General features: G+C 31.6%; 2 protein-coding genes across 2 annotated transcripts; both read left to right on the forward strand.

The window, feature by feature from the left end:
* The first annotated feature begins 10,740 nt into the window (after positions 1 to 10,740).
* LOC149060560 (uncharacterized) lies at positions 10,741 to 14,991 on the forward strand. Its single transcript, XM_089217687.1, has one exon. It carries the CDS (start codon positions 10,749 to 10,751, stop codon positions 14,982 to 14,984), a length of 4,236 nt encoding a protein of 1,411 aa, XP_089073813.1. The 5' UTR covers positions 10,741 to 10,748; the 3' UTR covers positions 14,985 to 14,991.
* A 5,975-nt stretch (positions 14,992 to 20,966) lies between these two features.
* LOC149060561 (uncharacterized) lies at positions 20,967 to 25,217 on the forward strand. Its single transcript, XM_089217689.1, has one exon. The coding sequence runs from the start codon at positions 20,975 to 20,977 to the stop codon at positions 25,208 to 25,210; it is 4,236 nt and encodes a 1,411-aa protein (XP_089073815.1). The 5' UTR covers positions 20,967 to 20,974; the 3' UTR covers positions 25,211 to 25,217.
* Positions 25,218 to 25,911: the final 694 nt, after the last annotated feature.

Consider the following 25,911-nt stretch of genomic DNA (forward strand, 5'->3'; position numbering starts at 1 on the left):
TTTTGTTTATTTATTTATTAGCTGTATTATTGTACCCTAAAATCATAAATTATACTTAGGATTTTCGTACAGTTTTCACAAATAAAAACTCAGGTCTTACGAATAGTCATCGGATTTTCCAAAAATAATGATATACAGGGCCATTTGATGATTTTACTTTTATTGATGAATTGCGTTAAAGAACAAATTTAATGTAATACTTATCCGCATGTACTAAATTATAATGCATCAAATGGTGGTAATAAGCAAAATATTCAATCTGGAGTTTAAAATATTCAATCTGGGGTGTTATATGAATTTACCTAAATATTAGGTGAAATATGTTATAAATCTTTATCTTATACTACTAACCAAAAATATATAGACCGTGGTATGACTAGAAGTCCTCTTTATATGGATTTATGCTATAGATGTGTATAAGTATGTAAACATTCTATTGAGTGGCCAAATGTGGGGGGTAAATTAAAAAAATTAAAATTTGATGATTTTTGCTTTTTTGATGAATTACATTAAAGAACAAATTTAATGAAATACTTATCCCCATGTACTAAATGATAATGCATTAAATGGTGCTAATAAACAAAATATTCAGCTAAAATTTATAATATTCAATCTGGGGTGTAATATGAATTTACCTAAATATTAGGTGAATTATGTTATAAATGATTATTTTAAACTATTAAACTAAAATAGATAGGCTGTGTCATGACTAGAAGTCCATTTTATATTAATTTTTGAATTAGATGTCTACATGTATGTAAATATTCTATTGAGTGGCCAAATGTGGGGGCAAATTAAAAAAAAATTGAAATTTGATGATTTTTGATGAATTACGATAAAGAACAATTGTAATGTAATAATTATCCCCATGTACTAAATGATAATGCATCAAATGTTTGTAATAAACAAAACATTCAGCTAAAATTTAAAATATTCAATCTGGGGTGTAATATGAATTAACTTAATTATTAGGTGAATTATGTTATAAATCTTTATCTTATAATACTAACCAAATATATATAGACTGTGTCATGACTAGAAGTCCATTTTATATATATTTATGCATTAGATGTCTATATCTAGGTAATTATTCTATTGAGTGGCCAAATGTGGGGGTAAATTAAAAAAATTTGAAATTTGATGATTTTTGATTTTTTTGATGAATTACATTAAAGAACAAATTTAATGAAATACTTATCCCCAAGTACTAAATGATAATGCATCAAATATTTGTAATAAACAAAACATTCAGCTAAAATTTAAAATATTCAATCTGGGGTTTAATATGAATTTACCTAAATATTAGGTGAATTATCTTATAAATCTTTATCTTAAACTATTAAACTAAAATAGATAGGCTGTGTCATGACTTGAAGTCCATTTAATATAAATTTATGCATTCGATGTCTATATGTATGTAATTATTCTATTGAGTGGCCAAATGCGGGGGCAAATTAAAAAAAATGGAAATTTAATGATTTTTGATGAATTACGTTAAAGAACAATTGTAATATAATAATTATCCCCATTTACTAAATGATAATGCATCAAATGGTGGTAATCAGCAAAATATTAATCTGGGGTGTAATATGAATTTACCTAAATATTAGGTGAATTATGTTATAAATCTTTATCTTATACTACTAACCAAATATATATAGACTTTGGCATGACTAGAAGTCCATTTTATATAAATTTATGCATTCGATGTCTATATGTATGTAAAAATTACATTGAGTGGCCAAATGTGGGGGTAAATTAATAAAATTGAAATTTGATGATTTTTGCTTTTTTTGATGAATTAAGATAACGAACAATTTTAATGTGATAATTATTCCCATTTACTAAATGCTAATGCATCAAATGGTGGTAATTAGCAAAATATTCAATCTTGGGTTAAATATGAATTTACCTAAATATTAGGAGAATTATGTTATAAATCTTTATTTTAAACTATTAAACAAAAATAGATAGACTTTGGCATGACTTGAAGTCCATTTTATATAAATTTATGCATTCGATGTCTATATGTATGTAATTATTCTATTGAGTGGCCAAATGTGGGGGTAAATTAATAAAATTGAAATTTGATGATTTTTGCTTTTTTTGATAAATTAAAATAACGAACAATTTTAATGTGATAATTATCCCCATTTACTAAATGATAATGCATCAAATGTTTGTTATAAACAAAATATTCAGCTAAAATTTATAATATTCAATCTGGGGTGTAATATGAATTAACTTAATTTTTAGGTGAATTATGTTATAAATCTTTATCTTATACTACTAACCAAATATATATAGACTGTGTCATGACTAGAAGTCCATTTTATATAAATTTAAGCATTCGATGTCTATATGTATGTAAAAATTATATTGAGTGGCCAATTGTGGGGGTAAATTATAAAAAAATTGAAATTTGATGATTTTTGATGAATAACGTTAAAGAACAATTGTAATGTAATAATTATCCCCATGTACTTAATGATAATGCATCAAATAGTGGTAATCAGCAAAATATCAATCTGGGGTGTAATATGAATTTACCTAAATATTAGGAGAATTATGTTATAAATCTTTATCTTAAACTATTAAACTAAAATAGATAGGCTGTGTCATGACTTGAAGTCCATTTTATATAAATTTATGCATTCGATGTCTATGTGTATGTAATTATTCTATTGAGTGGCCAAATGTGGGGGTAAATTAAAAAAATTGAAATTTGATGATTTTTGATTTTTTTGATGAATTGCATTAAAGAAAAAATTTAATGAAATACTTATCCCCAAGTACTAAATGATAATGCATCAAATATTTGTAATAAACAAAACATTCAGCTAAAATTTAAAATATTCAATCTGGGGTTTAATATGAATTTACCTAAATATTAGGTGAATTATCTTATAAATCTTTATCTTAAACTATTAAACTAAAATAGATAGGCTGTGTCATGACTTGAAGTCCATTTTATATAAATTTATGCATTCGATGTCTATATGTATGTAATTATTCTATTGAGTGGCCAAATGTGGGGGTAAATTATAAAAAAAATGAAATTTGATGATTTTTGATGAATAACGTTAAAAAACAATTGTAATGTAATAATTATCCCCATGTACTAAATGATAATGCATCAAATGGTGGTAATCAGCAAAATATCAATCTGGGGTGTAATATGAATTTACCTAAATATTAGGAGAATTATGTTATAAATCTTTATCTTAAACTATTAAACTAAAATAGATAGGCTGTGTCATGACTTGAAGTCCATTTAATATAAATTTATGCATTCGATGTCTATATGTATGTAATTATTCTATTGAGTGGCCAAATGCGGGGGCAAATTAAAAAAAATGGAAATTTAATGATTTTTGATGAATTACGTTAAAGAACAATTGTAATATAATAATTATCCCCATTTACTAAATGATAATGCATCAAATGGTGGTAATCAGCAAAATATTAATCTGGGGTGTAATATGAATTTACCTAAATTTTAGGTGAATTATGTTATAAATCATTATTTTAAACTCTTAAACTAAAATACATAGGCTGTGTCATTACAAGAAGTCCATTTTATATAAATTTATGCATTCGATGTATTTATGTATGTAAATAATCTATTGAATGGCCAAATGTGGGGGTAAATTAAAAAAATTGAAATTTGATGATTTTTGATTTTTTTGATGAATTGCATTAAAGAAAAAATTTAATGAAATACTTATCCCCAAGTACTAAATGTTAATGCATCAAATATTTGTAATAAACAAAACATTCAGCTAAAATTTAAAATATTCAATCTGGGGTGTAATATGAATTTACCTAAATATTAGGTGAATTATGTTATAAATCTTTATCTTATACTACTAAACTAAAATAGATAGGCTGTGTCATGACTTGAAGTCCATTTAATATAAATTTATGCATTCGATGTCTATATGTATGTAAAAATTACATTGAGTGGCCAAATGTGGGGGTAAATTAATAAAATTGAAATTTGATGATTTTTGCTTTTTTTGATGAATTAAGATAACGAACAATTTTAATGTGATAATTATTCCCATTTACTAAATGCTAATGCATCAAATGGTGGTAATTAGCAAAATATTCAATCTTGGGTTAAATATGAATTTACCTAAATATTAGGAGAATTATGTTATAAATCTTTATCTTAAACTATTAAACTAAAATAGATAGGCTGTGTCATGACTTGAAGTCCATTTTATATAAATTTATGCATTCGATGTCTATGTGTATGTAATTATTCTATTGAGTGGCCAAATGTGGGGGTAAATTAATAAAATTGAAATTTGATGATTTTTGCTTTTTTTGATAAATTAAAATAACGAACAATTTTAATGTGATAATTATCCCCATTTACTAAATGATAATGCATCAAATGTTTGTTATAAACAAAATATTCAGCTAAAATTTATAATATTCAATCTGGGGTGTAATATGAATTAACTTAATTTTTAGGTGAATTATGTTATAAATCTTTATCTTATACTACTAACCAAATATATATAGACTGTGTCATGACTAGAAGTCCATTTTATATAAATTTAAGCATTCGATGTCTATATGTATGTAAAAATTATATTGAGTGGCCAATTGTGGGGGTAAATTATAAAAAAATTGAAATTTGATGATTTTTGATGAATAACGTTAAAGAACAATTGTAATGTAATAATTATCCCCATGTACTTAATGATAATGCATCAAATAGTGGTAATCAGCAAAATATCAATCTGGGGTGTAATATGAATTTACCTAAATATTAGGAGAATTATGTTATAAATCTTTATCTTAAACTATTAAACTAAAATAGATAGGCTGTGTCATGACTTGAAGTCCATTTTATATAAATTTATGCATTCGATGTCTATGTGTATGTAATTATTCTATTGAGTGGCCAAATGTGGGGGTAAATTAAAAAAATTGAAATTTGATGATTTTTGATTTTTTTGATGAATTGCATTAAAGAAAAAATTTAATGAAATACTTATCCCCAAGTACTAAATGATAATGCATCAAATATTTGTAATAAACAAAACATTCAGCTAAAATTTAAAATATTCAATCTGGGGTTTAATATGAATTTACCTAAATATTAGGTGAATTATCTTATAAATCTTTATCTTAAACTATTAAACTAAAATAGATAGGCTGTGTCATGACTTGAAGTCCATTTTATATAAATTTATGCATTCGATGTCTATATGTATGTAATTATTCTATTGAGTGGCCAAATGTGGGGGTAAATTATAAAAAAAATGAAATTTGATGATTTTTGATGAATAACGTTAAAAAACAATTATAATGTAATAATTATCCCCATGTACTAAATGATAATGCATCAAATGGTGGTAATCAGCAAAATATCAATCTGGGGTGTAATATGAATTTACCTAAATATTAGGAGAATTATGTTATAAATCTTTATCTTAAACTATTAAACTAAAATAGATAGGCTGTGTCATGACTTGAAGTCCATTTAATATAAATTTATGCATTCGATGTCTATATGTATGTAATTATTCTATTGAGTGGCCAAATGCGGGGGCAAATTAAAAAAAATGGAAATTTAATGATTTTTGATGAATTACGTTAAAGAACAATTGTAATATAATAATTATCCCCATTTACTAAATGATAATGCATCAAATGGTGGTAATCAGCAAAATATTAATCTGGGGTGTAATATGAATTTACCTAAATTTTAGGTGAATTATGTTATAAATCATTATTTTAAACTCTTAAACTAAAATACATAGGCTGTGTCATTACAAGAAGTCCATTTAATATAAATTTATGCATTCGATGTATTTATGTATGTAAATAATCTATTGAATGGCCAAATGTGGGGGTAAATTAAAAAAATTGAAATTTGATGATTTTTGATTTTTTTGATGAATTGCATTTAAGAAAAAATTTAATGAAATACTTATCCCCAAGTACTAAATGATAATGCATCAAATATTTGTAATAAACAAAACATTCAGCTAAAATTTAAAATATTCAATCTGGGGTTTAATATGAATTTACCTAAATATTAGGTGAATTATCTTATAAATCTTTATCTTAAACTATTAAACTAAAATAGATAGGCTGTGTCATGACTTGAAGTCCATTTAATATAAATTTATGCATTCGATGTCTATATGTATGTAATTATTCTATTGAGTGGCCAAATGCGGGGGCAAATTAAAAAAAATGGAAATTTAATGATTTTTGATGAATTACGTTAAAGAACAATTGTAATATAATAATTATCCCCATTTACTAAATGATAATGCATCAAATGGTGGTAATCAGCAAAATATTAATCTGGGGTGTAATATGAATTTACCTAAATTTTAGGTGAATTATGTTATAAATCATTATTTTAAACTCTTAAACTAAAATACATAGGCTGTGTCATTACAAGAAGTCCATTTAATATAAATTTATGCATTCGATGTATTTATGTATGTAAATAATCTATTGAATGGCCAAATGTGGGGGTAAATTAAAAAAATTGAAATTTGATGATTTTTGATTTTTTTGATGAATTGCATTTAAGAAAAAATTTAATGAAATACTTATCCCCAAGTACTAAATGATAATGCATCAAATATTTGTAATAAACAAAACATTCAGCTAAAATTTAAAATATTCAATCTGGGGTTTAATATGAATTTACCTAAATATTAGGTGAATTATCTTATAAATCTTTATCTTAAACTATTAAACTAAAATAGATAGGCTGTGTCATGACTTGAAGTCCATTTAATATAAATTTATGCATTCGATGTCTATATGTATGTAATTATTCTATTGAGTGGCCAAATGCGGGGGCAAATTAAAAAAAATGGAAATTTAATGATTTTTGATGAATTACGTTAAAGAACAATTGTAATATAATAATTATCCCCATTTACTAAATGATAATGCATCAAATGGTGGTAATCAGCAAAATATTAATCTGGGGTGTAATATGAATTTACCTAAATTTTAGGTGAATTATGTTATAAATCATTATTTTAAACTCTTAAACTAAAATACATAGGCTGTGTCATTACAAGAAGTCCATTTTATATAAATTTATGCATTCGATGTATTTATGTATGTAAATAATCTATTGAATGGCCAAATGTGGGGGTAAATTAAAAAAATTGAAATTTGATGATTTTTGATTTTTTTGATGAATTGCATTAAAGAAAAAATTTAATGAAATACTTATCCCCAAGTACTAAATGTTAATGCATCAAATATTTGTAATAAACAAAACATTCAGCTAAAATTTAAAATATTCAATCTGGGGTGTAATATGAATTTACCTAAATATTAGGTGAATTATGTTATAAATCTTTATCTTATACTACTAACCAAATATATATAGACTTTGGCATGACTAGAAGTCCATTTTATATAAATTTATGCATTCGATGTCTATATGTATGTAAAAATTACATTGAGTGGCCAAATGTGGGGGTAAATTAATAAAATTGAAATTTGATGATTTTTGCTTTTTTTGATGAATTAAGATAACGAACAATTTTAATGTGATAATTATTCCCATTTACTAAATGCTAATGCATCAAATGGTGGTAATTAGCAAAATATTCAATCTTGGGTTAAATATGAATTTACCTAAATATTAGGAGAATTATGTTATAAATCTTTATTTTAAACTATTAAACAAAAATAGATAGACTTTGGCATGACTAGAAGTCCATTTTATATAAATTTATGCATTCGATGTCTATATGTATGTAATTATTCTATTGAGTGGCCAAATGTGGGGGTAAATTAAAAAAATTGAAATTTGATGATTTTTGATTTTTTTGATGAATTACATTAAAGAACAAATTTAATGAAATACTTATCCCCAAGTACTAAATGTTAATGCATCAAATATTTGTAATAAACAAAACATTCAGCTAAAATTTAAAATATTCAATCTGGGGTTTAATATGAATTTACCTAAATATTAGGTGAATTATGTTATAAATCTTTATTTTAAACTATTAAACAAAAATAGATAGACTTTGGCATGACTAGAAGTCCATTTTATATAAATTTATGCATTCGATGTCTATATGTATGTAAATATTATATTGAATGGCTAAATGTGGGGGTAAATTATAAAAAAATTGAAATTTGATGATTTTTGATGAATAACGTTAAAGAACAATTGTAATGTAATTATTATCCCCATTTACTAAATGATAATGCATCAAATGGTGTTAATCAGCAAAATATCAATCTGGGGTGTAATATGAATTTACCTAAATATTAGGAGAATTATGTTATAAATCTTTATCTTAAAGTATTAAACTAAAATAGATAGGCTGTGTCATGACTTGAAGTCCATTTTATATAAATTTATGCATTCGATGTCTATATGTATGTAATTATTCTATTGAGTGGCCAAATGTGGGGATAAATTAAAAAAATTGAAATTTGATGATTTTTGATTTTTTTGATGAATTGCATTAAAGAAAAAATTTAATGAAATACTTATCCCCAAGTACTAAATGATAATGCATCAAATATTTGTAATAAACAAAACATTCAGCTAAAATTTAAAATATTCAATCTGGGGTTTAATATGAATTTACCTAAATATTAGGTGAATTATGTTATAAATCATTATTTTAAACTATTAAACTAAAATTGATAGACTGTGTCATTACAAGAAGTCCATTTTATATAAATTTATGCATTCGATGTCTATATGTATGTAAATATTATATTGAATGGCCAAATGCGGGGGCAAATTAAAAAAAATGGAAATTTAATGATTTTTGATGAATTACGTTAAAGAACAATTGTAATGTAATAATTATCCCCATTTACTAAATGATAATGCATCTGTCGCGTATCGGTTTAAATATTATCGATAAAGAAAGATTAAACCGTAATGATATTGTTATCGGCTAGCGGGGCCGACGCGGATTTGCCTTTGATAAGTTTTGAAATACATAGTTTAGTTAGTCGTCGAAAAATAGCGAACGGGACATGTCGGCTCTCCATCGTAATAATAAAAATAAACTTATTTAACAGTTTTATTGCTCAATTTCGTGTAATTTATTAATTTAAATAGTTTGCTAATTAAAACTGAATATCCGAAGTAACCAGCATCGGAAACTTACAGTCCACTCCGCAACATTTGGTCCTTCGAGCCGGATATTCAGTGTTGGTTAGCAAAGCGTATGTCGTGTTTTAGTCGTTAATCGAGTATAGTGTGAAAGTTAAAGTTACAAAGTTAACTGCGGGTAAAATAAAATTGTGAGTCGCATATGCGTAGTAAAATTGTTACGTGGCTTTTACGAGCTAAATAAATCGGATATTCGTATATTTCGAAAATCGTGAAAACAATATAAATAACATCCATAGTGGCGTGCAGGCAGCTGGCAAGTACAGTAATACGGCTTATATGATGTATTGTGGATGGCGAAAAAGGGGCAAATCAATAACCTCAGCGACGATCAAGTTTCCCAAGCAATAGCTGGGCCTCTCGAGAAAAATTGTCAATCAACGTCTGGCGTAAAGGTAAGAGTCTCAGATTAAAAATAATTCCTGTGTAAAATTTCCTTGGGTTTCACCTAGTGAGTATATATATAAAAAAAAAAAAAATGCTTGTACGTAGTGCGTGAAGCAGGTCGAATAAACGCAGATAGCAGCCAACAGGTTTAACGTAATAAGCGAGATAATATTATATTCAGCCGTAATATAAATTATAAACGGTAATAATTGATATGGGTGAAGAAAGAAATTTCACGATAAGACGCGGCCAACTAAAAGGCACAATTACGAGATTCTTGACTTACCTAAAAAGTGAAGAATTAGATCCAAATCAAGTATCGTTAAGAAAAGAAAAAATTGAAGAAGTTTGGCATGAATTTGACCAGGTTCAAACGGCACTTGAATTGTCGGAGGATATAAACATTTTAAGCGAAAATACGGAGTATCGTAAAGAGTTCGAGGATCTATACTTTAAAGCGATAGTAGAAGCAAATAAAATTATGTCTCCAGGAATGGTAAAAGAGACTACCTCTGAACGAGGAGATATGGCGATGGCGAGCGAAAGAAGTATAGGGAAAATCAGTATGGCACCGCAAGTGAAATTGGCGGCATTAAAGGTACCTGTTTTTAATGGAGATTATTTAGAATGGGCGTCGTTTTATGATACATTTACGGCGCTAGTACATACGCACCCGGACCTATTACCCGTATCAAAGTTTTTTCATTTGCGCGAAGCGCTATCAGGAGAGGCGGCTAACTCGATAAGATGTTTGGAGACAACGGCAAATAATTATGAAAAAGCGTGGAGCATTCTGTGTGCGAGATATAATAACAAAAAGGTTCGAATACAAGCCCACGTGAGAGCAATATTTGAGTTGGATGCGCTGCAGAGTGACTCGGCAATAAAACTTAGATGTTTTTTTGATGCGTTGTCAGGTCACATGCGAGCTCTAGAGGCGTTAGATCAAGATCCGGAAAGTTGGGGCCCGTTATTAATGCATTTAATTAGTACCAAATTAGAAAAAAAAACGTTACAAGAGTGGGAGGCGGGAAGCCCTAAGGACAGAATTGCCGATGTTTCAGAGATAATGCAATTCCTGGAAAATCGATTTAAAATATTAGAAGCCATCGAATCAACGAAAAACGTACATAGTAGTACGCGAGGGGCTATTAGCAACGGATCGACAGGACAAGGCAAATCGAACAAATATAATAATCAATTTTCGTCTTTAATGATAAGTGCGGGTTTAAAGTGTTACGTGTGTCAGTTGCCACACACTATCTATAAATGTCCAACGTTAATTGCCTTACCGATAAAAGAAAGAATAAATAAAGTAACTGAATTGAAATTATGTAAGATTTGTTTACGTCAGCACGAAAATAAAAAGTGCTTTGCGAAATATTGCTTCAAGTGTTCGAAACCGCATAATACATTGTTGCATTTAGTGCAAAATAAAAATGTAGAACAGGGTATTAAAAAAGCAACTGAAAACGCGGAAGAAAGCACGTCGACGGCATCGTCATCAATAAGTGCTCATACGCTGGTACAAAATGACGAGCAGGTATTATTATCAACAGCGGTAGTGCATATACACAATGCCAGCGGTGAAAACGTCGAATGCCGTATATTGTTAGATTCCGGCTCGCAGTGCAATTTAATTACCGAAAATATGGTTCAAAATATAAGATTAAAAAGGTACCAAGTGCAGCACACAGTAATGGGAGTCGGTGGGATAACACAACCGGTTACGCGCGCTGTAAATGTTTCAATCACATCGCGATATAATAGTTTCAATTTAATATTGACCTGCCTAGTCGTACAAAAGATCACACATTGTATGCCTAATAATGAGGTGGAAAATTGCGTAACTCCCAAGGATATAAATCTCGCGGACCCGTTATTTAGACGCCCGCAGAAAATAGATTTGTTATTGGGTAACAAACATTTCTTTGAAATAATATGTGCCGGCCAAATTAAACAGCACATTGCCGGACCGATATTTCAAGAAACACGTTTCGGCTGGGTGGTAGCTGGACCGGTCTTGAGAAAGAGCGGTAAGGAAACAAGTAGCGTAACGCACGCAGCGTGTGTGGAAAATGACTTACATTTTGAAAATTTAATATCAAAGTTTTGGCGTATAGAAAAAATGGAGACGGGCCCACCTTTAACATTAGAAGAGAAAATGTGTAGGATTCATTTTGACGAAACAGTCCAACGGGACGAAAACGGACGTTTTGTTATCCGTTTACCGTTTAAAAATACTAATAACGCGTCTACATTAGGAAAATCGTATCAGATCGCAAGGCGTCGGTGGGTGGCGACCGAAAATAGACTCCGAAATAATAGACCACTACGCGAAGCATACACGCAATTTATGCACGAATATGAAGCGTTAGGGCATATGGAACGGGTAATTGAAGAAGAGGGTGAGGAAGAGGAAAATAAGTGTTATTTGCCACATCACGCGGTAATAAATGAAAATAGCACGACGACTAAGGTGCGGGTGGTGTTTGACGCGTCCTGTAAGACAGAATCTGGCAACAGCTTGAACGACTTATTATTAAAAGGGCCAGTTTTGCAGGACGAATTACTATACATACTAGCGCGTTTCCGTACCTATAATTATGTATTATCAGCCGATATCACAAAAATGTACCGGCAAATTAAGGTAGCGAACGAAGATTGTAATTATCAGCGTATATTGTGGCGGGCCGATCCAAAAATGCCAATACAAGTTTATCGTCTTACCACATTAACTTACGGTACGGTACCTGCAGCTTTCATAGCAACAGCTTGCTTAGAAAAATTAGCTGATACAGGAAACGATTACCTACGGGCGCGTGAATCCATAAAAAGGGATTTTTATATGGATGACTATTTAAGTGGCGCTTCAACAAAAGAGGAAGCTATAATGTTAAAACATGAAATAATGTCAATATTAAAACAAGCGGGTTTCGAGCTACGTAAGTGGTCGTCCAATGACCCTAGTATTATAAATAGTAATATGTCGGTCAGTGACAAAGGTGCGGGTAACGATGTGCGTGTTTTCGATTGTGCGATAACAAAAATACTAGGCCTATTCTGGGAGCCGAGCGACGACGTATTACGATATAAAGTAAGCGAATACGTTGAAAGTACGGAAATTATAAACAAACGAAAAATATTGTCCGAAATATCTACAATATTCGACCCACTCGGTTTAGTAGGTCCAGTTGTAATAGTAGCTAAATTATTTATACAAAATTTATGGCAGTTACGGGTAAGCTGGGACGAACAATTACCGAAAGACGTATCGGACGAATGGCTACGATACAAAAAATGTTTACCACTACTAAATAAACTAGTAATTCCGCGTATGATGATTGGTAAGCATAAAATTATAAATATACAAATTCATGGATTTTCGGATGCGTCGATAAAGGCTTATGGCGCATGTTTATATTTACGCAGTACGGATGAAGTGGGTACACACACAGTGAGACTTATATGCGCCAAATCTAAGGTCGCACCGTTAAAAACGATATCATTACCGAGACTGGAACTATGCGCTGCGTTACTATTGGCTCGTATGCAGCAATGTGTAATTCCAAAATTACGACTAGAAATCGAGAGGAAATATTTTTGGTCGGATTCTACTATTACTCTCGCTTGGATCTCGTCACCGTCCACTAGGTGGAAAACATTTGTTGCCCACAGAGTGGGAGAGATTCAAGATTTATCTTGCGCTAGTGAGTGGTCACACGTTAGTACACACGACAATCCGGCTGATCTAATATCGCGCGGGTGTGATGCGTCACAAATTTCGGCTATGGAGTTATGGTGGTTTGGCCCAAAATGGTTGTGTTTAAATAAAGAGGATTGGCCGTCAAAAAAGGAGGGGTTAAACCATCAATTAAATAATAAAAATATTCCTGAGAAAAAAAACGTATTAGAATTTTCCGGTATTATCACGGATAAATTTTCTATATTTGACAAGTATTCGTCGTTGAATAAAATAATACGAATTACTGCGTATTGCGTGCGTTTTTATAATAAAATAAAAGAACCAAAAAACTCAGAGTGCGGAGTCTTAACAACCACTGATTTACATAATGCAAATTTGCGACTTTTAATTAGAGTACAAAAGGACTATTTTGAAAAAGAGTTAAATGAATTAAATTCGGCAAATGGTCAGGTATCGTCGAAAAGCAAGTTGTTCAGATTGAGACCGTTTCTCGACGAAGAAGGATTAATACGTGTGGGCGGGCGGCTAAAGAATGCAGTATCATTAGGTATTTTTCAAAGGCACCCCATAGTATTACCAAAGGATTCCGCGTACACTAATTTGTTGTTTCGACGGGAGCATGAGCAGTTATTACATGGAGGTCCGCAGGCAATGTTAGCATCGATAAGGCTGCAATATTGGCCACTTAATGCCCGAAACATAGCTCGAAAGACCGTGTACCGTTGTGTAAAATGTTTTCGAATGAAACCTACCGTGGTACAACCAATCATGGGCAATTTACCTAGAGAGCGTGTAGAAACACAATCTCGTGCCTTTAAAATCTGCGGTGTCGATTTCGCGGGGCCTATAATGGTAAAACAAAGTTTAAGGCGAAATGCACCCGCGACAAAAGGATATGTTTGTATATTTGTATGTTTTGCCACTAAGGCGGTGCATATTGAGGTCGTTATAGATTTGAGTACTAAGTCATTTTTAAATGCATTGAACCGATTTTTTGATCGCAGAGGTAAATGTGCTACGATTTATTCTGACAATGCTACAAACTTCGTAGGAGCAAACAGGCATTTAAAAGAGGTGTATCAACTTTTTCGAGATCAAGGGCATCAAGAGATCGTTCAATCTGACCTGGCTACAATAGGAGTACAATGGAAATTTATTCCCCCCAGGTCGCCTCATTTTGGTGGATTATGGGAGGCAGCGGTTAAATCAATGAAATCATTATTACGAAGTGTACTAGGCGAATCTTATTTAACCTACGAAGAGTTATGTACTATACTCACCAGGGTAGAAGCGTGTCTAAATTCTCGGCCTTTAACGGCTTTGTCCTCTGATCCTTCCGATTTATTATATATCACTCCAGCTCATTTCCTAATCGGAGACTCCCTAATGTCTATACCAGAGCGGGATGAAACAAATACGCAGGTAAACCGTTTAGACCGTTGGCGCCGCGTTCAACAATTTTCACAGATTTTGTGGAAACGTTGGAGTCGCGAGTATTTGCATCAATTGCAAGAGAGGTCAAAGTGGGCTAGTGAAAAGGGACCCAAGGTAGACATCGGCAGTGTAGTTCTAATTCGGGAAGAAAATCTGCCACCCTTACGGTGGAAAATCGGACGAGTGAAGGAGGTGACACGGGGAGATGACAACATCATTCGTACCGTGGTAGTCAAAACGGTTGATGGTGAGTTGACACGGGCAGTGCGTAAGCTATGTCCGCTACCATTCGAAGGAAATGATGTTTAAATTCAAAGGCCGAAATAAATTAATTCTTTTCATGATTTTTTAGTATATGAATTATTTGTTTATGATTTTATTCGTATTATTATTAATATTTAAATACAATAAATTTTTTTTTTTATATACCTTTTATTATCCATTATATTATATTATGTTATTATGTTAGTCATGTACTCATGTATTATAATTATTATTAGTTGAAACATATTTCAAGGCGGGCGGCATGTCGCGTATCGGTTTAAATATTATCGATAAAGAAAGATTAAACCGTAATGATATTGTTATCGGCTAGCGGGGCCGACGCGGATTTGCCTTTGATAAGTTTTGAAATACATAGTTTAGTTAGTCGTCGAAAAATAGCGAACGGGACATGTCGGCTCTCCATCGTAATAATAAAAATAAACTTATTTAACAGTTTTATAGCTCAATTTCGTGTAATTTATTAATTTAAATAGTTTGCTAATTAAAACTGAATATCCGAAGTAACCAGCATCGGAAACTTACAGTCCACTCCGCAACAGCATCAAATGGTGGTAATCAGCAAAATATTAATCTGGGGTGTAATATGAATTTACCTAATTTTTAGGTGAATTATGTTATAAATCTTTATCTTATACTACTAACCAAATATATATAGACTGTGTCATGACTAGAAGTCCATTTTATATAAATGTATGCATTCGATGTATATATGTATGTAAATATTCTATTGAATGGCCAAATGTGGGGGTAAATTTAAAAAATGGAAATTTGATGTTTTTTGCTTTTTTTGATGAATTACATTCAAGAACAAATTTAATGAAATACTTATCTCCAAGTACTAAATGATAATGCATTAAATGGTGCTAAAAAACAAAATATTCATCTAAAATGTATAATATTCAATCTGGGGTGTAATATGAATTTACCTAAATTTTAGGAGAATTATGTTATAAATCTTTATCTTAAAGTATTAAACTAAAATAGATAGGCTGTGTCATGACTTGAAGTCCATTTTATATAAATTTATGCATTCGATGTCTATATGTATGTAATTATTCTATTGAGTGGCCAAATGTGGGGGTAAATTATAAAAAAATTGAAATTTGATGATTTTTGCTTTTTTTGATAAATTAAAATAACGAACAATTTTAATGTGATAATTATCCCCATTTACTAAATGATAATGCATCAAATGTTTGTTATAAACAAAATATTCAGCTAAAATTTATAATATTCAATCTGGGGTGTAATATGAATTAACTTAATTTTTAGGTGAATTATGTTATAAATCTTTATCTTATACTACTAACCAAATATATATAGACTGTGTCATGACTAGAAGTCCATTTTATATAAATTTAAGCATTCGATGTCTATATGTATGTAAAAATTATATTGAGTGGCCAAAGTGGGTGTAAATTAAAAAAATTGAAATTTGATGATTTTTGATTTTTTTGATGAATTGCATTTAAGAACAAATTTAATGAAATACTTATCCCCAAGTACTAAATGATAATGCATTAAATGGTGCTAATAAACAAAATATTCATCTAAAATGTATAATATTCAATCTGGGGTGTAATATGAATTTACCTAAATATTAGGTGAATTATGTTATAAATCATTATTTTAAACTCTTAATTTAAAATAGATAGGCTGTGTCATTACAAGAAGTCCAATTTATATAAAGTTATGCATTCGATGTATATATGTATGTAAATATTCTATTGAATGGCCAAATGTGGGGGTAAATTAAAAAAATTGAAATTTGATGATTTTTGATTTTTTTGATGAATTGCATTAAAGAAAAAATTTAATGAAATACTTATCCCCCAGTACTAAATGATAATGCATCAAATATTTGTAATAAACGAAACATTCAGCTAAAATTTAAAATATTCAATCTGGGGTGTAATATGAATTTACCTAAATATTAGGTGAATTATGTTATAAATCTTTATCTTATACTACTCACCAAATATATATAGACTATGGCATGACTAGAAGTCCATTATATATAAATTTATGCATTAGATGTGTATATGTATGTAAATATTCTATTGAATGGCCAAATGTGGGGGTAAATTAAAAAAATTGAAATTTGATGATTTTTGATTTTTTTGATGAATTGCATTAAAGAAAAAATTTAATGAAATACTTATCCCCTAGTACTAAATGATAATGCATCAAATATTTGTAATAAACAAAACATTTAGCTAAAATTTAAAATATTCAATCTGGGGTGTTATATGAATTTACCTAAATATTAGGTGAATTATGTTATAAATCTTTATCTTATACTACTAACCAAATATATATAGACTTTGGCATGACTAGAAGTCCATTTTATATAAATTATGCATTAGATGTGTATATGTATGTAAAAATTATATTGAGTGACCAAATGTGGGGGTAAATTAAAAAAATGGAAATTTGAAGATTTTTGCTTTTTTTCATGAATTACATTAAAGAAAAAATTTAATGAAATACTTATCCCCAAGTACTAAATGTTAATGCATCAAATATTTGTAATAAACAAAACATTCAGCTAAAATTTAAAATATTCAATCTGGGGTGTAATATGAATTTACCTAAATATTAGGTGAATTATGTTATAAATCTTTATCTTATACTACTAACCAAATATATATAGACTTTGGCATGACTAGAAGTCCATTTTATATAAATTTATGCATTCGATGTCTATATGTATGTAAAAATTACATTGAGTGGCCAAATGTGGGGGTAAATTAATAAAATTGAAATTTGATGATTTTTGCTTTTTTTGATGAATTAAGATAACGAACAATTTTAATGTGATAATTATTCCCATTTACTAAATGCTAATGCATCAAATGGTGGTAATTAGCAAAATATTCAATCTTGGGTTAAATATGAATTTACCTAAATATTAGGAGAATTATGTTATAAATCTTTATTTTAAACTATTAAACAAAAATAGATAGACTTTGGCATGACTAGAAGTCCATTTTATATAAATTTATGCATTCGATGTCTATATGTATGTAATTATTCTATTGAGTGGCCAAATGTGGGGGTAAATTAAAAAAATTGAAATTTGATGATTTTTGATTTTTTTGATGAATTACATTAAAGAACAAATTTAATGAAATACTTATCCCCAAGTACTAAATGTTAATGCATCAAATATTTGTAATAAACAAAACATTCAGCTAAAATTTAAAATATTCAATCTGGGGTTTAATATGAATTTACCTAAATATTAGGTGAATTATGTTATAAATCTTTATTTTAAACTATTAAACAAAAATAGATAGACTTTGGCATGACTAGAAGTCCATTTTATATAAATTTATGCATTCGATGTCTATATGTATGTAAATATTATATTGAATGGCTAAATGTGGGGGTAAATTATAAAAAAATTGAAATTTGATGATTTTTGATGAATAACGTTAAAGAACAATTGTAATGTAATTATTATCCCCATTTACTAAATGATAATGCATCAAATGGTGTTAATCAGCAAAATATCAATCTGGGGTGTAATATGAATTTACCTAAATATTAGGAGAATTATGTTATAAATCTTTATCTTAAAGTATTAAACTAAAATAGATAGGCTGTGTCATGACTTGAAGTCCATTTTATATAAATTTATGCATTCGATGTCTATATGTATGTAATTATTCTATTGAGTGGCCAAATGTGGGGATAAATTAAAAAAATTGAAATTTGATGATTTTTGATTTTTTTGATGAATTGCATTAAAGAAAAAATTTAATGAAATACTTATCCCCAAGTACTAAATGATAATGCATCAAATATTTGTAATAAACAAAACATTCAGCTAAAATTTAAAATATTCAATCTGGGGTTTAATATGAATTTACCTAAATATTAGGTGAATTATGTTATAAATCATTATTTTAAACTATTAAACTAAAATTGATAGACTGTGTCATTACAAGAAGTCCATTTTATATAAATTTATGCATTCGATGTCTATATGTATGTAAATATTATATTGAATGGCCAAATGCGGGGGCAAATTAAAAAAAATGGAAATTTAATGATTTTTGATGAATTACGTTAAAGAACAATTGTAATGTAATAATTATCCCCATTTACTAAATGATAATGCATCTGTCGCGTATCGGTTTAAATATTATCGATAAAGAAAGATTAAACCGTAATGATATTGTTATCGGCTAGCGGGGCCGACGCGGATTTGCCTTTGATAAGTTTTGAAATACATAGTTTAGTTAGTCGTCGAAAAATAGCGAACGGGACATGTCGGCTCTCCATCGTAATAATAAAAATAAACTTATTTAACAGTTTTATTGCTCAATTTCGTGTAATTTATTAATTTAAATAGTTTGCTAATTAAAACTGAATATCCGAAGTAACCAGCATCGGAAACTTACAGTCCACTCCGCAACATTTGGTCCTTCGAGCCGGATATTCAGTGTTGGTTAGCAAAGCGTATGTCGTGTTTTAGTCGTTAATCGAGTATAGTGTGAAAGTTAAAGTTACAAAGTTAACTGCGGGTAAAATAAAATTGTGAGTCGCATATGCGTAGTAAAATTGTTACGTGGCTTTTACGAGCTAAATAAATCGGATATTCGTATATTTCGAAAATCGTGAAAACAATATAAATAACATCCATAGTGGCGTGCAGGCAGCTGGCAAGTACAGTAATACGGCTTATATGATGTATTGTGGATGGCGAAAAAGGGGCAAATCAATAACCTCAGCGACGATCAAGTTTCCCAAGCAATAGCTGGGCCTCTCGAGAAAAATTGTCAATCAACGTCTGGCGTAAAGGTAAGAGTCTCAGATTAAAAATAATTCCTGTGTAAAATTTCCTTGGGTTTCACCTAGTGAGTATATATATAAAAAAAAAAAAAATGCTTGTACGTAGTGCGTGAAGCAGGTCGAATAAACGCAGATAGCAGCCAACAGGTTTAACGTAATAAGCGAGATAATATTATATTCAGCCGTAATATAAATTATAAACGGTAATAATTGATATGGGTGAAGAAAGAAATTTCACGATAAGACGCGGCCAACTAAAAGGCACAATTACGAGATTCTTGACTTACCTAAAAAGTGAAGAATTAGATCCAAATCAAGTATCGTTAAGAAAAGAAAAAATTGAAGAAGTTTGGCATGAATTTGACCAGGTTCAAACGGCACTTGAATTGTCGGAGGATATAAACATTTTAAGCGAAAATACGGAGTATCGTAAAGAGTTCGAGGATCTATACTTTAAAGCGATAGTAGAAGCAAATAAAATTATGTCTCCAGGAATGGTAAAAGAGACTACCTCTGAACGAGGAGATATGGCGATGGCGAGCGAAAGAAGTATAGGGAAAATCAGTATGGCACCGCAAGTGAAATTGGCGGCATTAAAGGTACCTGTTTTTAATGGAGATTATTTAGAATGGGCGTCGTTTTATGATACATTTACGGCGCTAGTACATACGCACCCGGACCTATTACCCGTATCAAAGTTTTTTCATTTGCGCGAAGCGCTATCAGGAGAGGCGGCTAACTCGATAAGATGTTTGGAGACAACGGCAAATAATTATGAAAAAGCGTGGAGCATTCTGTGTGCGAGATATAATAACAAAAAGGTTCGAATACAAGCCCACGTGAGAGCAATATTTGAGTTGGATGCGCTGCAGAGTGACTCGGCAATAAAACTTAGATGTTTTTTTGATGCGTTGTCAGGTCACATGCGAGCTCTAGAGGCGTTAGATCAAGATCCGGAAAGTTGGGGCCCGTTATTAATGCATTTAATTAGTACCAAATTAGAAAAAAAAACGTTACAAGAGTGGGAGGCGGGAAGCCCTAAGGACAGAATTGCCGATGTTTCAGAGATAATGCAATTCCTGGAAAATCGATTTAAAATATTAGAAGCCATCGAATCAACGAAAAACGTACATAGTAGTACGCGAGGGGCTATTAGCAACGGATCGACAGGACAAGGCAAATCGAACAAATATAATAATCAATTTTCGTCTTTAATGATAAGTGCGGGTTTAAAGTGTTACGTGTGTCAGTTGCCACACACTATCTATAAATGTCCAACGTTAATTGCCTTACCGATAAAAGAAAGAATAAATAAAGTAACTGAATTGAAATTATGTAAGATTTGTTTACGTCAGCACGAAAATAAAAAGTGCTTTGCGAAATATTGCTTCAAGTGTTCGAAACCGCATAATACATTGTTGCATTTAGTGCAAAATAAAAATGTAGAACAGGGTATTAAAAAAGCAACTGAAAACGCGGAAGAAAGCACGTCGACGGCATCGTCATCAATAAGTGCTCATACGCTGGTACAAAATGACGAGCAGGTATTATTATCAACAGCGGTAGTGCATATACACAATGCCAGCGGTGAAAACGTCGAATGCCGTATATTGTTAGATTCCGGCTCGCAGTGCAATTTAATTACCGAAAATATGGTTCAAAATATAAGATTAAAAAGGTACCAAGTGCAGCACACAGTAATGGGAGTCGGTGGGATAACACAACCGGTTACGCGCGCTGTAAATGTTTCAATCACATCGCGATATAATAGTTTCAATTTAATATTGACCTGCCTAGTCGTACAAAAGATCACACATTGTATGCCTAATAATGAGGTGGAAAATTGCGTAACTCCCAAGGATATAAATCTCGCGGACCCGTTATTTAGACGCCCGCAGAAAATAGATTTGTTATTGGGTAACAAACATTTCTTTGAAATAATATGTGCCGGCCAAATTAAACAGCACATTGCCGGACCGATATTTCAAGAAACACGTTTCGGCTGGGTGGTAGCTGGACCGGTCTTGAGAAAGAGCGGTAAGGAAACAAGTAGCGTAACGCACGCAGCGTGTGTGGAAAATGACTTACATTTTGAAAATTTAATATCAAAGTTTTGGCGTATAGAAAAAATGGAGACGGGCCCACCTTTAACATTAGAAGAGAAAATGTGTAGGATTCATTTTGACGAAACAGTCCAACGGGACGAAAACGGACGTTTTGTTATCCGTTTACCGTTTAAAAATACTAATAACGCGTCTACATTAGGAAAATCGTATCAGATCGCAAGGCGTCGGTGGGTGGCGACCGAAAATAGACTCCGAAATAATAGACCACTACGCGAAGCATACACGCAATTTATGCACGAATATGAAGCGTTAGGGCATATGGAACGGGTAATTGAAGAAGAGGGTGAGGAAGAGGAAAATAAGTGTTATTTGCCACATCACGCGGTAATAAATGAAAATAGCACGACGACTAAGGTGCGGGTGGTGTTTGACGCGTCCTGTAAGACAGAATCTGGCAACAGCTTGAACGACTTATTATTAAAAGGGCCAGTTTTGCAGGACGAATTACTATACATACTAGCGCGTTTCCGTACCTATAATTATGTATTATCAGCCGATATCACAAAAATGTACCGGCAAATTAAGGTAGCGAACGAAGATTGTAATTATCAGCGTATATTGTGGCGGGCCGATCCAAAAATGCCAATACAAGTTTATCGTCTTACCACATTAACTTACGGTACGGTACCTGCAGCTTTCATAGCAACAGCTTGCTTAGAAAAATTAGCTGATACAGGAAACGATTACCTACGGGCGCGTGAATCCATAAAAAGGGATTTTTATATGGATGACTATTTAAGTGGCGCTTCAACAAAAGAGGAAGCTATAATGTTAAAACATGAAATAATGTCAATATTAAAACAAGCGGGTTTCGAGCTACGTAAGTGGTCGTCCAATGACCCTAGTATTATAAATAGTAATATGTCGGTCAGTGACAAAGGTGCGGGTAACGATGTGCGTGTTTTCGATTGTGCGATAACAAAAATACTAGGCCTATTCTGGGAGCCGAGCGACGACGTATTACGATATAAAGTAAGCGAATACGTTGAAAGTACGGAAATTATAAACAAACGAAAAATATTGTCCGAAATATCTACAATATTCGACCCACTCGGTTTAGTAGGTCCAGTTGTAATAGTAGCTAAATTATTTATACAAAATTTATGGCAGTTACGGGTAAGCTGGGACGAACAATTACCGAAAGACGTATCGGACGAATGGCTACGATACAAAAAATGTTTACCACTACTAAATAAACTAGTAATTCCGCGTATGATGATTGGTAAGCATAAAATTATAAATATACAAATTCATGGATTTTCGGATGCGTCGATAAAGGCTTATGGCGCATGTTTATATTTACGCAGTACGGATGAAGTGGGTACACACACAGTGAGACTTATATGCGCCAAATCTAAGGTCGCACCGTTAAAAACGATATCATTACCGAGACTGGAACTATGCGCTGCGTTACTATTGGCTCGTATGCAGCAATGTGTAATTCCAAAATTACGACTAGAAATCGAGAGGAAATATTTTTGGTCGGATTCTACTATTACTCTCGCTTGGATCTCGTCACCGTCCACTAGGTGGAAAACATTTGTTGCCCACAGAGTGGGAGAGATTCAAGATTTATCTTGCGCTAGTGAGTGGTCACACGTTAGTACACACGACAATCCGGCTGATCTAATATCGCGCGGGTGTGATGCGTCACAAATTTCGGCTATGGAGTTATGGTGGTTTGGCCCAAAATGGTTGTGTTTAAATAAAGAGGATTGGCCGTCAAAAAAGGAGGGGTTAAACCATCAATTAAATAATAAAAATATTCCTGAGAAAAAAAACGTATTAGAATTTTCCGGTATTATCACGGATAAATTTTCTATATTTGACAAGTATTCGTCGTTGAATAAAATAATACGAATTACTGCGTATTGCGTGCGTTTTTATAATAAAATAAAAGAACCAAAAAACTCAGAGTGCGGAGTCTTAACAACCACTGATTTACATAATGCAAATTTGCGACTTTTAATTAGAGTACAAAAGGACTATTTTGAAAAAGAGTTAAATGAATTAAATTCGGCAAATGGTCAGGTATCGTCGAAAAGCAAGTTGTTCAGATTGAGACCGTTTCTCGACGAAGAAGGATTAATACGTGTGGGCGGGCGGCTAAAGAATGCAGTATCATTAGGTATTTTTCAAAGGCACCCCATAGTATTACCAAAGGATTCCGCGTACACTAATTTGTTGTTTCGACGGGAGCATGAGCAGTTATTACATGGAGGTCCGCAGGCAATGTTAGCATCGATAAGGCTGCAATATTGGCCACTTAATGCCCGAAACATAGCTCGAAAGACCGTGTACCGTTGTGTAAAATGTTTTCGAATGAAACCTACCGTGGTACAACCAATCATGGGCAATTTACCTAGAGAGCGTGTAGAAACACAATCTCGTGCCTTTAAAATCTGCGGTGTCGATTTCGCGGGGCCTATAATGGTAAAACAAAGTTTAAGGCGAAATGCACCCGCGACAAAAGGATATGTTTGTATATTTGTATGTTTTGCCACTAAGGCGGTGCATATTGAGGTCGTTATAGATTTGAGTACTAAGTCATTTTTAAATGCATTGAACCGATTTTTTGATCGCAGAGGTAAATGTGCTACGATTTATTCTGACAATGCTACAAACTTCGTAGGAGCAAACAGGCATTTAAAAGAGGTGTATCAACTTTTTCGAGATCAAGGGCATCAAGAGATCGTTCAATCTGACCTGGCTACAATAGGAGTACAATGGAAATTTATTCCCCCCAGGTCGCCTCATTTTGGTGGATTATGGGAGGCAGCGGTTAAATCAATGAAATCATTATTACGAAGTGTACTAGGCGAATCTTATTTAACCTACGAAGAGTTATGTACTATACTCACCAGGGTAGAAGCGTGTCTAAATTCTCGGCCTTTAACGGCTTTGTCCTCTGATCCTTCCGATTTATTATATATCACTCCAGCTCATTTCCTAATCGGAGACTCCCTAATGTCTATACCAGAGCGGGATGAAACAAATACGCAGGTAAACCGTTTAGACCGTTGGCGCCGCGTTCAACAATTTTCACAGATTTTGTGGAAACGTTGGAGTCGCGAGTATTTGCATCAATTGCAAGAGAGGTCAAAGTGGGCTAGTGAAAAGGGACCCAAGGTAGACATCGGCAGTGTAGTTCTAATTCGGGAAGAAAATCTGCCACCCTTACGGTGGAAAATCGGACGAGTGAAGGAGGTGACACGGGGAGATGACAACATCATTCGTACCGTGGTAGTCAAAACGGTTGATGGTGAGTTGACACGGGCAGTGCGTAAGCTATGTCCGCTACCATTCGAAGGAAATGATGTTTAAATTCAAAGGCCGAAATAAATTAATTCTTTTCATGATTTTTTAGTATATGAATTATTTGTTTATGATTTTATTCGTATTATTATTAATATTTAAATACAATAAATTTTTTTTTTTATATACCTTTTATTATCCATTATATTATATTATGTTATTATGTTAGTCATGTACTCATGTATTATAATTATTATTAGTTGAAACATATTTCAAGGCGGGCGGCATGTCGCGTATCGGTTTAAATATTATCGATAAAGAAAGATTAAACCGTAATGATATTGTTATCGGCTAGCGGGGCCGACGCGGATTTGCCTTTGATAAGTTTTGAAATACATAGTTTAGTTAGTCGTCGAAAAATAGCGAACGGGACATGTCGGCTCTCCATCGTAATAATAAAAATAAACTTATTTAACAGTTTTATAGCTCAATTTCGTGTAATTTATTAATTTAAATAGTTTGCTAATTAAAACTGAATATCCGAAGTAACCAGCATCGGAAACTTACAGTCCACTCCGCAACAGCATCAAATGGTGGTAATCAGCAAAATATTAATCTGGGGTGTAATATGAATTTACCTAATTTTTAGGTGAATTATGTTATAAATCTTTATCTTATACTACTAACCAAATATATATAGACTGTGTCATGACTAGAAGTCCATTTTATATAAATGTATGCATTCGATGTATATATGTATGTAAATATTC

The sequence above is a fragment of the Diuraphis noxia genome, unplaced genomic scaffold, assembly GCF_037042655.1.
Source record: "Diuraphis noxia isolate RWA-SAM2 unplaced genomic scaffold, SU_Dnox_SAM2 contig0001, whole genome shotgun sequence".
NCBI classification, from domain to species: Eukaryota; Metazoa; Arthropoda; class Insecta; order Hemiptera; family Aphididae; genus Diuraphis; species Diuraphis noxia.

Bases quoted from the DNA above. Each gene is read 5' to 3' on its own strand.
- LOC149060560 (XM_089217687.1), top strand. From the start codon at position 10,749: ATGATAAGTGCGGGTTTAAAGTGTTACGTGTGTCAGTTGCCACACACT.
- LOC149060561 (XM_089217689.1), top strand. From the start codon at position 20,975: ATGATAAGTGCGGGTTTAAAGTGTTACGTGTGTCAGTTGCCACACACT.